Source organism: Eschrichtius robustus, chromosome 14, assembly GCF_028021215.1.
Source record: "Eschrichtius robustus isolate mEscRob2 chromosome 14, mEscRob2.pri, whole genome shotgun sequence".
Classification (NCBI taxonomy): domain Eukaryota; kingdom Metazoa; phylum Chordata; class Mammalia; order Artiodactyla; family Eschrichtiidae; genus Eschrichtius; species Eschrichtius robustus.
In genome coordinates this window covers 76245186-76258474 of record NC_090837.1, presented here as the reverse complement: position 1 = coordinate 76258474, position 13289 = coordinate 76245186, and the positions used below count along the sequence as shown (strand labels likewise).

Genomic DNA, 13289 nt, shown 5'->3' with positions numbered 1-13289 from the left:
CCCTGTCCATGATTCCTCAGGGAGAGGAAAACTGGAAGTTCTGCATTTGGAACCCTCCTGGACTCTGTCCTATGACTGATTTTAATCTGTATCTTCTTCCTGTGGTAACTGTGGATATAACAACTTTCAGTGAGTTCTGTAAGTCCTTCTAGCAAATTAGTTGGGGACCCCCAGACTTGCAATTGGAGTCAGAAGTAAGCATGGTCTTGGAGGCCCTTAAACTCTGCCATGATATGAGAAGTAAAGATGGTCTCTTGGAGACTGTTCCACAAATTTTGCAGCGTCTATATTCATGGGGTATATTGGTCTATCATTTTCTTTTCTTGTAATGTCTTTGTCTAGTTTGGTATTAGGGAAATGATTCCTAAAAGGAATTGGGGAGTATTCCTTCCTCCTCTATTTTCTGAAAGACTTTATTTAGGATTGCTATGTTTTTTCCTCCTTAAATATTTGACAGAATTTACTAGTGAAGTAATCTGGACTTGGAGTTTTCTTTGTGGGATGGTTTTTAATCAGAAACTCAAATAATTTTATATCTATATGGCTACTCAAAGTTTCTATTTCCTTATGTGTTATTTTGGTAAATTGTCTTACTAAAGACAAGGAATTTGTCCATTTTATCTAAGCAGTCAAATATATTACATTAAGTTGGTATAAATGTGTGAATAATATTCTCTAGTCAATATCTGTAGGATCTGTACTGATGGCTCTTTTTCATTCATGATTTGGGTAATTTATGTTTTGTCACTGTTTTTTCTTAATTAAATAAATCATATTTAATTTAATAAATTATATTTCAAAAATATAGTAATTGACTATAAATTTAGTTAACTCAGTGTAATTAATTACATAATAAAATTTTAGTTTAATGAATTAAGGTGAATTTGAATTAAAATTTAAATATGTAAAATTAAATTGAATGAACTAAATTAAACCATATGAAATAAAATGTAATATACTAAATTAAACCAAAATTAAATTGAAATTAAAAAATACACAAGACATTGAATTTAATACATTAAATTAATATTAAATTGTTTTAAACCAAATTAAATTTAGTAAATCCAAATTCAATTATGTTAAATTAAATTTAATTTGAGTAATTAAATTTCAGTTAAACTTGAACTATATTCCCTTAAACTTATTTTCCTACATCAAACTGTAATTAAGTTAAAATTGAATTATATAAAATTCATTAATTGATGGCAATAAAATAAATTTATCTAAGTACCTTACCAACACATATTCAACTATATTAAAGTTAATTTAATACATTAAATGAAAAACTAAATTAAAAATTAAATTATGTTAATTAAAATAAGTTACAATCCAATTAAGATTAATTCTACATTAATAAATAAAAATGAGGTAAGTCTTATGCTGGATCTGAAGGTCTCTGTTTAGTGGGTTAAAAACCCCTTTGGGGAGGAGGTCACAGAACCCGTGTTGTAGCCCCTGTGTCTTGGTGTCTGTGACAGTGTGGAAGAGACCATGAGTAAAAATGTTTAGGAAAGGTGAAAAAAAAATCAAATCTAAAACACGAATAGCAAAAAAGATGCTACTATGTCCAGAGCCAAGAAAGCCAGAAAAACTCTCAGCCAAGGGTGAAAAATCTCATTTTCCCCAGACCCTTCTCCTCAACCTGAAAGAAAGTCATTTTGACTTTGAACGTGGACATGTGGACATTTATAATGACCACAGCTTCCGTATCCAGTGTGTGTGTGGAGGGGGGCAGGTGTACTGACGTTTTGTACCCCATTTGATTTTCATGGTTGCCCAGGTTAGAGCATTACCCTGAAGAGATGTCTAGCTCTCTGATCTGTACAGATTTTTGATTATACGTAACATAATTTTTTTTTTAATTAGATCTTTTCCACTCCAAATTTATTAAGGAATTCTCTCATGTTTCTTTCTAGAAGTTTGTAGTTTCTTTTTTTTTTTAATTAATTTATTTATTTATTTTTGGCTGTGTTGGGTCTTCGTTTCTGTGCGTAACATAATTTTTTTAAAAAAATTTAAAATTAACTTTATAGGAGAGAATACTAAATACATATGAAACAAGAGAACCAAAGTGGACATCACCAGGAATTGAGGAAACTACACTCCAGTAGTGGTGGGTGTCAGCTAGGCAGCAGTAGGGATGAGATGGGGTTAAACCAAAGTGTGCTTTGTTTTGCAGAAACTAGCCATTAATTTGCAGAAAGCTGCAGACACCAGATGTTCCAAAAATGTTACAGTGCATTCCAGTCAACAAGATACCACAGTGAGAACAAGTAACCAAGCACCTACTTACTTGCAGTTTTGGGCAACCTAGAGTAACCTTTGCCTCATTATAATGATCATGCCTACCCCAGGCTTAAAACTCCCCGGGGAAAAAGTGCTTTTTTTTTTTTTTTTTTTTTTTTTTTTTTTTTGCCACACTGCGTGGCATGTGGGATCCTAGTTCCCCCACCAGGGATCTAACCCCTGGCCCCCGCATTTGAAGCGCAGAGTCTTACCAGCAGGGAAGTCCCTTTTTTTTTTTTTTGACACAGTGCTTTGAGAGCTATCTCTCTATCTCCTTACTTGTCGGTAGTAATAAACAAGTAATAAATGCTTCTGCTTTAATTGAAAGTTCTTGGTGTGTTCATTGGCTAAGCACCCCAAGTGACAGACCCATTGTGTGCGGTCAGAGGAAGACTTGGTGAAGCTGGTGGTCCCTGATTTCAAAGTCTACTTTTGTCCAGCCATTCTCACCAGAGATGGTCAGGTCACCATCATTTATGGCCATCGATTGTTGCCCTGGACTAATTCTGATGGATGAATGCTGCTGTAGAGGCCCAGAGGCTGAATCATCTTGCGAGGCCTGGCTAAGGAACTGCTGGGAGGAGTGACAGCTGGAAAGAGTGGTGGGAGGTAGCAACACAGATAATCAATAAACAATCTATATTAAAGAATAGAAGAGAGTTTTATTTGCGCCAAGCTGAGGACTGGCCCAGGAGTGCAGCCTCCACCGAGGAAGAAAACACTCCAGAGAAGCATGGTTTTCAGCAGTTTTGTATCATGTCAGAACAAAGAACATATATCAGACATTGACTTCAAGGTTTCAACAGAGATATATAGTTACAAATTATCAGATACACAGTGCGTGAGCATGACCTTGGCATCTGGGACGGGAACTTTATCTTCCAAGGAATGCTAGCATCGGTGTCATAGGAAGGGAAGCATTTCTCCCTATTGTCAGAGTGGGCATGCTTTACTGTAATGGTTAAAACAAATGTACAACATATATTTGACAGACCATAAGTCAGGCTGTTCCAGTTTACATGAAGTTCAGGCCACATCAGGTATGAGCCTGACTGGCTTCCCCAGCCCCCAATACACAAAAATTTCTTCAATCAGAGGTAATGTGGGAGGCATATGACAAAGGGACTGCTTTCCTTCCCAGCGTAAGGCACACAGTATGCCGGCGCCGATTAGTACATGCAGAAGGGAAAAATGATTTTACGGTGATATGAGAGCCACTTAATCCAGGTAGTGTTCCTAAAGCGGGCCCCTTTCCCTGTGAACATCTAGGCAGTACCAGCTGCTGGAGCCGGAATCGACCGCCAAGATGGCGGCGCCCTCTCGGAAGCCGATTAGGACGCTGCCATGTGTTGCCAGTGAACGTACGGACTACGCCATCTTACGGAATCAGACTCCAAGATGGAGGCCTCCAGCAATAAAGGCATGGCCATGTTTCCTGAGAATATATGGACTCGCCACCGTACGGTCTCAGTAGTCAAGATGGCGGCGCCCTAGAGACTGTCGGACCTCTAGGCGGGCGACCGACTTGTGTGTCGCGGAGCCGACGCACTGGGCCTGCGCAATAGGAGTACGGTGCCTGGGAGGAGCGTCGAAAAGCGGAAGTGCTTATAGGCGCCTTTGCTACGGCCGGGGACGCCGCGGAGGGGGTCTGTGTAGGTTCGCGGGTCGCTGGCGGGGTTCGTGAAGGGGTGCGCTGGGAGCGGAGAGATGGTGAGTACGAGGTCCCAGGAGGGAGTCGGCGGTAGAGGTCAGTGGGGTAGGAAATGGGGGTGTCCATCGGCAGACGCATGGGGGTTTGTGGTGAACCATAACGGGAGTCAGTGGGCAGAATGGGGCCGGGGGCTGTTTCGAGCCTTAGAATGATAGGGGGTCTGATGGTCAGATTTTTTGACTCGTGTGTGAACCATCTGGGAGTTACGTGATGAGCCATTATGGGGGTCCGTAATGGAAGTTTAGTGGTAGTTCCTTGGGGGTCCGAATGGGGGATTCTTTGTGCCGAGTGGTGAGGGGTTTGCGAAGAGTTGTACTGGGCAGTGTGGAGTGAGCCGTGATGAGTGTATCGGGGGATCTAGGGGGGCGGGGCTGTCTGTGAGGTTAGTAACGGAGGATCTGAGGGGAAGCGTGCTGTCTGTGCGGGCCGGTGATGGGGGTCTGTGAGGAGCCATGACGGGGGCGTGATGCGGTGTTTGTAACGAGCAGAAGCTAGCTCAGTGGGTGAATAGAGTGACGGGGTGTCAGTGGGGTAAGCGATTGGAAGGTCTGAGGCAGAGTGACGGGGGTTTATAAGCAGGGTAAGGGGGTGTCAGCGGTGAGTGATGGGGGGGGGGTCTGTGCGGACTATGATGGAGAGATGTAGGAGGAGCCGTGGTGGGAAGTCTGTTGGCGGACTGTTGAGGTCTGTGGCGAGCCGTGATGGAGCTGTACTGGAGGGGTGAGGCGTCATGATGGGGGTCCTCTAAGGAGCCATGATGGGGGCTCCCACAGGAGGCGGAGGCTTCGGACCCAGAGCCTCCAGACGCCGGGGAGGACAGCAAGTCAGAGAACGGGGAAAACGCGCCCATCTACTGCATCTGCCGCAAACCAGACATCAACTGCTTCATGATGTGAGCCGGGGAGCGGTGGGCGGGATGGACAGCCGGCCGGGTGGGGAGAGGCCGATGGGTCCGGCCCCTCACATCTCCCTCACTCGCCCCACCCTCCGCAGCGGCTGTGACAACTGCAATGAGTGGTTTCATGGGGACTGCATCCGGATCACTGAGAAGATGGCCAAGGCCATCCGGGAGTGGTACTGCCGGGAGTGCCGAGGTGAGGGGCCGGAGTGGAGCGGGCAGGCAGCTGGGGCTTCCGGGGAGGAGGAGGCGGAGGCGCCTTCATGGGAGGGTGGTTCACGGGGAGCAGTGATCTGCGTCTGTGGGCAGAGTGATTGTTGGTCAGTGCTAAGCCGGAATGGAGGCTCCGTCGTGAGCTGTGATAGAAAGTTCCACCGGAAGGGACAGCTCTGCCTTGCAGCAGGGAGACAGGGCAGGCGGGCGGGACCGAAGAGGAGAGAAGAGGAAGAAAGTGTTCTGGGGCCATCCACGTCCCCCGGTGCCAACCCACGCTGGCTCCACCCTCTACCCCGCAGAGAAGGACCCCAAGCTGGAGATCCGCTATCGGCACAAGAAGTCACGGGAGCGGGACAGCACTGAGCGAGACGGCAGTGAGCCCCGGGATGAGGGTGGAGGGCGCAGGAGGCCTGCCCCGGATCTGGACCTGCAGCGCCGGGCGGGGTCAGGGACAGGGGTTGGGGCCATGCTTGCTCGGGGCTCTGCTTCGCCCCACAAATCCTCTCCACAGCCCCTGGTGGCCACGCCCAGCCAGGTGAGTGGCCGCGGTGGCTGGGCTAGGGGAGGTGATCCCGTCTCAGGCCCTGCGCGGTTCTTGAGCTCTGTTGCGGGCGCCTCTCGCTAGCATCACCAGCAGCAGCAGCAGATCAAACGGTCAGCCCGTATGTGTGGCGAGTGTGAGGCCTGCCGGCGCACCGAGGACTGTGGCCACTGTGACTTCTGCCGAGACATGAAGAAGTTTGGGGGCCCCAACAAGATCCGGCAGAAGTGCCGGCTGCGTCAGTGCCAGCTTCGGGCCCGGGTGAGCATGGGCAGAGCTGGGCGGGGTCGGGGGGCGGCCAGGATGTCTGGGAAGAGCTGATTGAGGCTAGGATGGGTGGGCCGGGTGGGGTGGAACCTAATCGCATACGGACAGGTGGGGAGGGACCTGGCTGGTTAGGACGAGGGGGGCGTGACCAGATGTGCTGGGCTAGCAGGGGAGCCCCCAACCCCAGATGCGCAGGGTAGGGCCAGGCGTCTCTAGGTGGTCAGACACATCAGCGCAGCTGGGGCAGGGCCGAGCATGTCCTGGCGATGGGGGGTGGGGGGCGCTGGTGTGTCTAGGGAGGCGAGGCGGGGCTCGTTGGTGGAGTCGGGCACTTGTGGGAAGGGCTAGGGCAGGGCCCCCTCCATCCACCTGGGGCTGACCTGGGCCTTCCTCCTGCCGGCACAGGAATCGTACAAGTACTTCCCTTCCTCGGTGAGTCCAGCCCCCCAGGGCGGGCGGGGCCTGCGGGCAGGGCGGTCAGGGCCAGTCCTGAGATTCTGCCCCGCAGCTCTCGCCGGTGACGCCCTCAGAGTCCCTGCCAAGGCCTCGCCGGCCACTGCCCACGCAGCAGCAGCCACAGCCATCGCAGAAGCTGGGGCGCATCCGCGAGGACGAGGGGGCAGTGGCATCAGCAGCAGTCAAGGAGCCGCCTGAGGCTACGGCTACACCCGAGCCGCTCTCCGACGAGGACCTCCCACTGGACCCTGACCTGTACCAGGACTTCTGTGCAGGGGCCTTTGATGACCATGGCCTGGTGAGCGGACAGAGCGTCCCATGGTGGAAGGGTAGAGGTTACAGAAGCAGAGAGTGTCCCTAATGAGGAGGGAGGAGGCAGAGGGTATGGAAGTCTGACGTGGGGACCGAGCAGGTGGTGGGGAAGTCACGAGTGGAGCAGGCGAAATCAGCGTATGCCTCACTCGCAGCCCTGGATGAGTGACACGGAGGAGTCCCCGTTCCTGGACCCTGCGCTGCGGAAGAGGGCGGTGAAAGTGAAGCACGTGAAGCGTCGGGAGAAGAAGTCTGAGAAGAAGGTGACCGAGAGGGTGCAGTGGATGTGGGGAGGGAGGGCAAAGGTCAGGGGCTGAAGGGCTGGGGTGCAGGGGGAAACAGGGGTCCGGGGCTGACTTCAGCTGCGCCCTGCCCTGGCCCGTCTTGTCCCACAGAAGGAAGAAAGATACAAGCGGCATCGGCAGAAGCAGAAGCACAAGGACAAATGGAAACACCCGGAGCGCGCTGACGCCAAGGACCCTGCGTCGCTGCCGCAGTGCCTGGGCCCTGGCTGTGTGCGCGCTGCCCAGCCCGGCTCCAAGTATTGCTCAGACGACTGCGGCATGAAGCTGGCAGCCAAGTGAGTCATTGCTGGAGGGTTCAGGGGAGTCAGGGGGTACAGGGTGGGGCATGACCAGAGCCCTCTGTGTGTCTGCCAGTCAGTCACCATTCAGTCAACCAGGCACCCACCGGGCCATCCACCTGCTCCCCCGTCCGTCCGTCTGTCCGCCCAGCCATCTGCCCTTCAGTCACCTGGTTACTTATCCTTTCACCATTGAGTCACCCATCTGCTCTGCGCCCTTGGATCACACCGCTCATCTTACTGCCTTGCCTCCTTCTCTGCTCACCCAATTCACTGCCTCCCTGCAGCCGCATCTACGAGATCCTCCCCCAGCGCATCCAGCAGTGGCAACAGAGCCCCTGCATTGCTGAGGAGCACGGCAAGAAGCTGCTCGAACGCATCCGCCGGGAGCAGCAGAGCGCCCGCACCCGCCTTCAGGAAATGGAGCGCCGATTCCACGAGCTCGAGGCCATTATCCTGCGGGCCAAACAGCAGGCTGTGCGCGAGGACGAGGAGGTGAGCGGGCGCGGGCGCGGCGGCGGCGCAGGGCCCAGTACCTGCTCCCGCCTGGCCTCATCGTCCCCCCCCACCCCTTGCAGAGCAATGAGGGTGACAGCGATGACACGGACCTGCAGATCTTCTGCGTCTCCTGCGGGCACCCCATCAACCCACGTGTTGCCTTGCGCCACATGGAGCGCTGCTACGCCAAGGTCAGGGTGTCGGCCTGAGGGGGCGGACGGTGTGGGGACATCAGTGGGTCCCTGGGGGCGGGGGTGCCGTCTCGCGAGGGCATGCGGCGCACATCCACAGTCCCTCCGTTTGTGCTCACCCCTCCAGTACGAAAGCCAGACGTCCTTTGGGTCCATGTACCCGACCCGCATCGAGGGGTGAGTGTGGGCGCTGCGGGGGTTAGCGGGGCCGGGCCTGGGCGCCACCCTCCGTTTCCTCTGCTACCTTCTCTGTTCCACACCCCCCAGGGCCACACGACTCTTCTGCGACGTCTACAATCCTCAGAGCAAGACATACTGCAAGCGGCTCCAGGTGCTGTGCCCCGAGCACTCACGGGACCCCAAAGTAAGCTTTTCCCTCAGCTCTCCCCATTCTGTCCCCCTCCCTTCCCCCCGGGCCACATTTCTCCGTTCCTCCCTCTCCCGCTTCCCTGTGTCCTGCTGGCCCACTTCCACAGCTCCCACTTGCCCTGCCTCCTCGCCCTTCATGCCTCTTCTTTTTCCTGTTGCATCACCGCCTACCCCTCCCTCCCCCCACCTTCCTCCTCTCCTCCTCCCCCTCCATTCCTTCCCAGTCCCCCGCCCAGTTCCTGTCCTCCTTCCTGCCTCACCACCCCGCACTCACGCCCACCCCCGGTCTCCCTGCAGGTGCCAGCTGACGAGGTATGCGGGTGCCCCCTTGTACGTGACGTCTTCGAGCTCACGGGTGACTTCTGCCGCCTGCCCAAGCGCCAGTGCAACCGCCACTACTGCTGGGAGAAGCTGCGGCGTGCCGAGGTGGACCTGGAGCGCGTGCGCGTGGTAGGTCTCGGCGGCGGATGCGGCGGGGCGGCAGGGCGGGGCGGCGAGCTCCGGGAGCCCCTTCTCACGGCTCCTCCTGGCCCGCCCCACCCCGGCAGTGGTACAAGCTGGACGAGCTGTTTGAGCAGGAGCGCAACGTCCGCACCGCCATGACCAACCGGGCGGGCTTACTGGCCCTGATGCTGCATCAAACCATCCAGCACGACCCGCTCACAACCGACCTGCGCTCCAGTGCCGACCGCTGAGCCCCAGCGGTCCAGACGCCCTCCCGCCCTGCGCCGCGGGCGGGAGCGGCCCCGGAGCCCACATTTGTCTGGTCTGCCATTCATGTTCCTCCCACGGTCCCTGAGTTTCGTCCTGCGCCCGTCCACCGTTTGACCGCCTGTTTGCCCTTACCATAGGGCCTGGGAACTTCCTCACGTCCTTGTCTGTTTCTCTGCCTCTCCGTTCTCTGTGCCTGGGAGGGGCTGCGGAGTCTGCGCACCCTTGCCTCCCCCACTCTGGTTTTGTTAATAAAATTTTGATGAAGCAAGAAAGCTAACTATGGACGGTCTCCAAACTTTTTTCCGTTGCAACTGCGTTCCCGCGCCCCTAGAGTGGCATACCTGTACTCCGGGGAGGCTGCAGTACAGGTGTAGGCTGCACACATCCAGTCGGCGCCCACTCTGTGCTCTGCAGGCTCTGCCTTGGTCTGTGGGGGTATGAGGCGCTGAGGGAGAGTCCAGGGACCTACACTGTCAGCCTGTGCTCTCATTGTGTGACAGTGGGTATACAGTCAGTGCTCAGTGCGTGTATGGCTGATTCATCATTCCTGTGTGAGCAGGAATTTTCTTGTTTACTCTTATTGATGGTGTCCAGACCAGAGTTGTATGAAATGATGGACACAAGGCCCTCCTCTTTCCCCAGAAACCCCTCTCTCGGGACGCATGTACAGCAGGAGCCCGCTGGGTTTGTGTCGGGAACACCAGCCTGTGCTCTCGTTGTCAGGTGCAGTCAGCCACACAACACTACCTTTCCAGCATGGACCCGCCCTCACGGGCCTCCTGTTTACCTGCAGAGCAGCACCAGCCCTCCCCTAGTGGAAGAAGCTCTGGCCATCGCCAGGCATGACTTGTCCCTAGGCGCTCTAGTGACTCCAGCGGGGAAGAGAGAACAGGACACAATAGCCCTGGGGGAGAGCTTATGTTTTAAGGCAGGAGAAGAAAATTTAAGCATAACATGCTCCCTACCCGTATTGGGCCCTCCCCAATGGGCAATGTGCATCTGCATTATACATTAACCAGACCTCCTCAAAGGCAGGAATGTCTGCTCAACCATAAAGATCGATTTTTTCCTTCTCGACGCCAGCAATGTAACTCCTTAGACGATAAAATTCTCAATTCTTTCCTAATTTTGTAAGGGGTCATGGTGACCTGGTGCTGCTTCCTATGTGCAGATCTGGACTATGTATCTTTGGTGAACTTTATGTAAGATGTCAGTGTGTCATTTTAATGTATGACCCTTTGTCTCAAAAATGTATATAACTTCTAACAGGCGGAATAGTCCTCAGAGTTTTCTGAACAACTCTTTCTGTGGTTCTAATCCTCAGGTTGGCTCGAATAGAATTCTCTATTTCTCCTTTAGATTGACTGTTGATTAATTTTTCATCAACATAGGTCTTATTCTGTTCAGCACCTCTAGTTGAAGTGGATATTGTTGAATATTAGGCAGAGGCTTGGAGTTGTCAACAGTCATTTAAATAGGAGTGGCTGACACAGAGGTATATAGTGACAGGAAAACATTTTATAGGCTATACATGTTATCAATCATATTGACTTGTTGCACAAACATTGTACGTGTACTTTTAGCTGTAGAATTTAAGCAAGCAGTGATACACGCCATGCGTAGCTTGATAGCCAGGAAAAGGATAATAATACATACAGTGAAAATAATAATCATCTGTAAAACAGAGCAAAAAAAATTACCTAATCCTGAAGAGAGCCAACTAAACAGATCATTAAAAGGGTCTTTTTTTTTTTGAATGTCATAACCATTTTGCCTTTTAAAAATTTTATCTAGGAGCATCTCTACTTCTGCAGGGGTATTGCTATAGGTGCATCAAGTAGTGTGAGCAATAGCTCAACTCCTTGTTTAGCCAGTAGAAAATCAAAGGTAGGGAATTCCCTGGCGGTCCAGTAGTCAGGACTCCGTGCTTCCACTGCAGGGGGCACGGGTTCGATCCCTGGTCAGGGAACTAAGATCCTGCAAGTGGTGAGGCCAAACAAACCAAAAAAAAGATTAGAAAAAAAAAAGAATATCGAAGGTAACTATTATCCAATACTACTTAGGTTAAGGAATTGAGGGATGTCTCTTGTGCTGCAATGCTTTTTGTAGTCTCTTCGGCTATTTGACCAGTGGGTGGCTGATAGATTTATGACCATATCTCTCTTTACATATACTCCTTCACTAGGAATCAAGATTCTCAAAAGACTTTGCTACCAGGTATCTTGGTATCCTAATAACATTGATCTCTTCTGTAATGGAAAGAGAAAGGAGTTTTATCTGTCTCTTTTATATAGACAGTGGGATAACATAACATCCCAATAAGCATAAACCTTCTACCTGTCAGCTCTTAAGATATTTATGTGCCCATTCTTGGGAAGGTGGGTCAATTCCAATGCCATATATGAAGACAAAACCTGAGGATGCAAGTGATCCCAAAGTTGCAAGTCCAACAATCGGTTAAATGGCCCCCAGTAGCTATACTCTGTGACAACTTTACTAAAGAATTTTCTTTCCATCCTAAACACTGGGTCAAAAGTATAGCCAGAAGCAAAACAATAACTCTCAATGTTGACAGAGAGACAGGCAGTTGGTAAACAGTACAACTGAACTAGTAGGATGGGTCTTTCAGGGCTGGTCTGGACTCTTGGGTTAGCTGTCTGCTACTGTTGTCGACTTCTTCTCATCCCAGCTTGGTGAAGCTTGTCTTAGTCGAAGTCAGATGTCAGAAACAGGGGTCACAGTCCATTCAGGAGCAGAAGCCTTTTTTTAAAATGAGAGATAGGAACACTGGAATTTACTCCTCTGAGCTTTGCAGCACAGGGGTTAGTTAATAATACCTGATGCGGCCCTTTCCAACGCAGCTGCAAAGCATCTTGTACTTATGCCTTTTCCAATGGACAAAGTCTCCAGGTTGCAGTCCATGATCCATAAGGTCTTCATCTCCTGGGAGCTCACGGTGAAAGGAATGTTACCAGCTTTTCATTTTCTTTAAGTGCCTTAACGAGTCCCTGACGATAATGCAACATATCACACCCTATGCAATGCTGGTTCATACATGCCTTCATCTGGGCACATAGGTCGTCCAGCGGTTATTTCAAAAGGAGACAGTTGATGCTTACCAAAAGGAGTGGACCTAAGGCTGAGAAGCACCAATGGGAGAGCTTCTGCCCATGAAAGATTAAAAGCCCCTGAGAGTTTTGTCAGTTGAGTTTTTTTTGTTTTGTTTTTTCTTTTATTTCCTTGAAAGGTACACATTTATTTATTTATTTATTTATTTATTTATTTATTTATTTATTTTTGGCTGTGTTGGGTCTTCGTTTCTGTGCGAAGGCTTTCTCCAGTTGCGGCGAGCAGGGTCCACTCTTCATCACGGTGCGCGGGCCTCTCACTATCGCGGCCTCTCTTGTTGCGGAGCACAGGCTCCAGACGCGCAGGCTCAGTAGTTGTGGCTCACGGGCCCAGTTGCTCCGCGGCATGTGGGATCTTCCCATACCAGGGCTCGAACCCGTGTCCCCTGCATTGGCAGGCAGACTCCCAATCACTGCGCCACCAGGGAAGCCCTCAGTTGAGTTTTGATAGTGCTGTTAATTCTTTCTAACAATCCTGAAGATTGGAAAGGGGTGATAAGTGCATTAAAGATGCTGCATTATTGGCTAAATGTCATAAATAGATTTAATTATTTGTCTGGCAAAGTGAGTCCCTGGTCACTATGTAACTCAGAAGGAATTCCCCAAACAGGAATTATTATTTCCAATAGTGATTTACCTACTGTTATACCCATTGCTCTCCTGCAGGGAAAAGTTTCAACCCAGTGTGAAAACATACAGATCATCACCAAGATTATTTATATCCTCGAGGTGGTGGCATTTGGACAAAGTCCAATTGCCATACCTCAAAGGGTCCCTTAGGAAGAAGAACGTGGCCTTGTGCGCCATGAAGTTGTTTTCTGGGATTATATTTAGGACACAGAGTACAGTGAGTACATACTTTATGAGCCACCATGGGAGAATGTTTCCAAAATTATAGTTTTCCCCATAAAACCATCTTTCGGGTGCCTAATGAGTTAAAGAATATACATGCTGGCGTAACAGCCATTGTGCTCTAAAAGACACTATAGGTTTTTAAAATCAGGTCCAAAGCATATTTGTGTGATGGGTTCAAAAATTCCCCCTTTTTGTAGCCACATCTGTTTATCTTCTTTAGTGGCGATTTCTTGAGCCTATGGAAGAAAATCTTTTACTGGGTTA

The 13289-nt window shown here is 50.5% G+C and overlaps 1 protein-coding gene across 2 annotated transcripts; it reads left to right on the top strand.

The window, feature by feature from the left end:
- The first annotated feature begins 3879 nt into the window (after positions 1–3879).
- On the top strand, positions 3880–9319 carry CXXC1 (CXXC finger protein 1). Of its 2 annotated transcripts, XM_068563528.1 has the most exons (15): positions 3880–3996; positions 4771–4889; positions 4991–5091; positions 5411–5646; positions 5737–5913; positions 6325–6351; positions 6428–6673; positions 6843–6950; positions 7083–7267; positions 7558–7765; positions 7849–7959; positions 8087–8136; positions 8227–8323; positions 8626–8778; positions 8877–9319. In XM_068563528.1, exons 1-15 carry the CDS (start codon positions 3994–3996, stop codon positions 9021–9023), a joined length of 1968 nt encoding a protein of 655 aa, XP_068419629.1. In that variant the 5' UTR covers positions 3880–3993; the 3' UTR covers positions 9024–9319. The 2 variants fall into 2 exon arrangements, with proteins under 2 accessions (XP_068419629.1, XP_068419630.1); XM_068563529.1 differs by lacking the exon at positions 6325–6351.
- Positions 9320–13289: the final 3970 nt, after the last annotated feature.

Coding starts and splice junctions, on each gene's coding strand:
- CXXC1 (XM_068563528.1), top strand. Junction 6,352..6,427: donor ACAAGTACTTCCCTTCCTCG/GTGAGTCCAGCC, acceptor TCTGCCCCGCAG/CTCTCGCCGGTGACGCCCTC. Junction 8,137..8,226: donor TACCCGACCCGCATCGAGGG/GTGAGTGTGGGC, acceptor CACACCCCCCAG/GGCCACACGACTCTTCTGCG.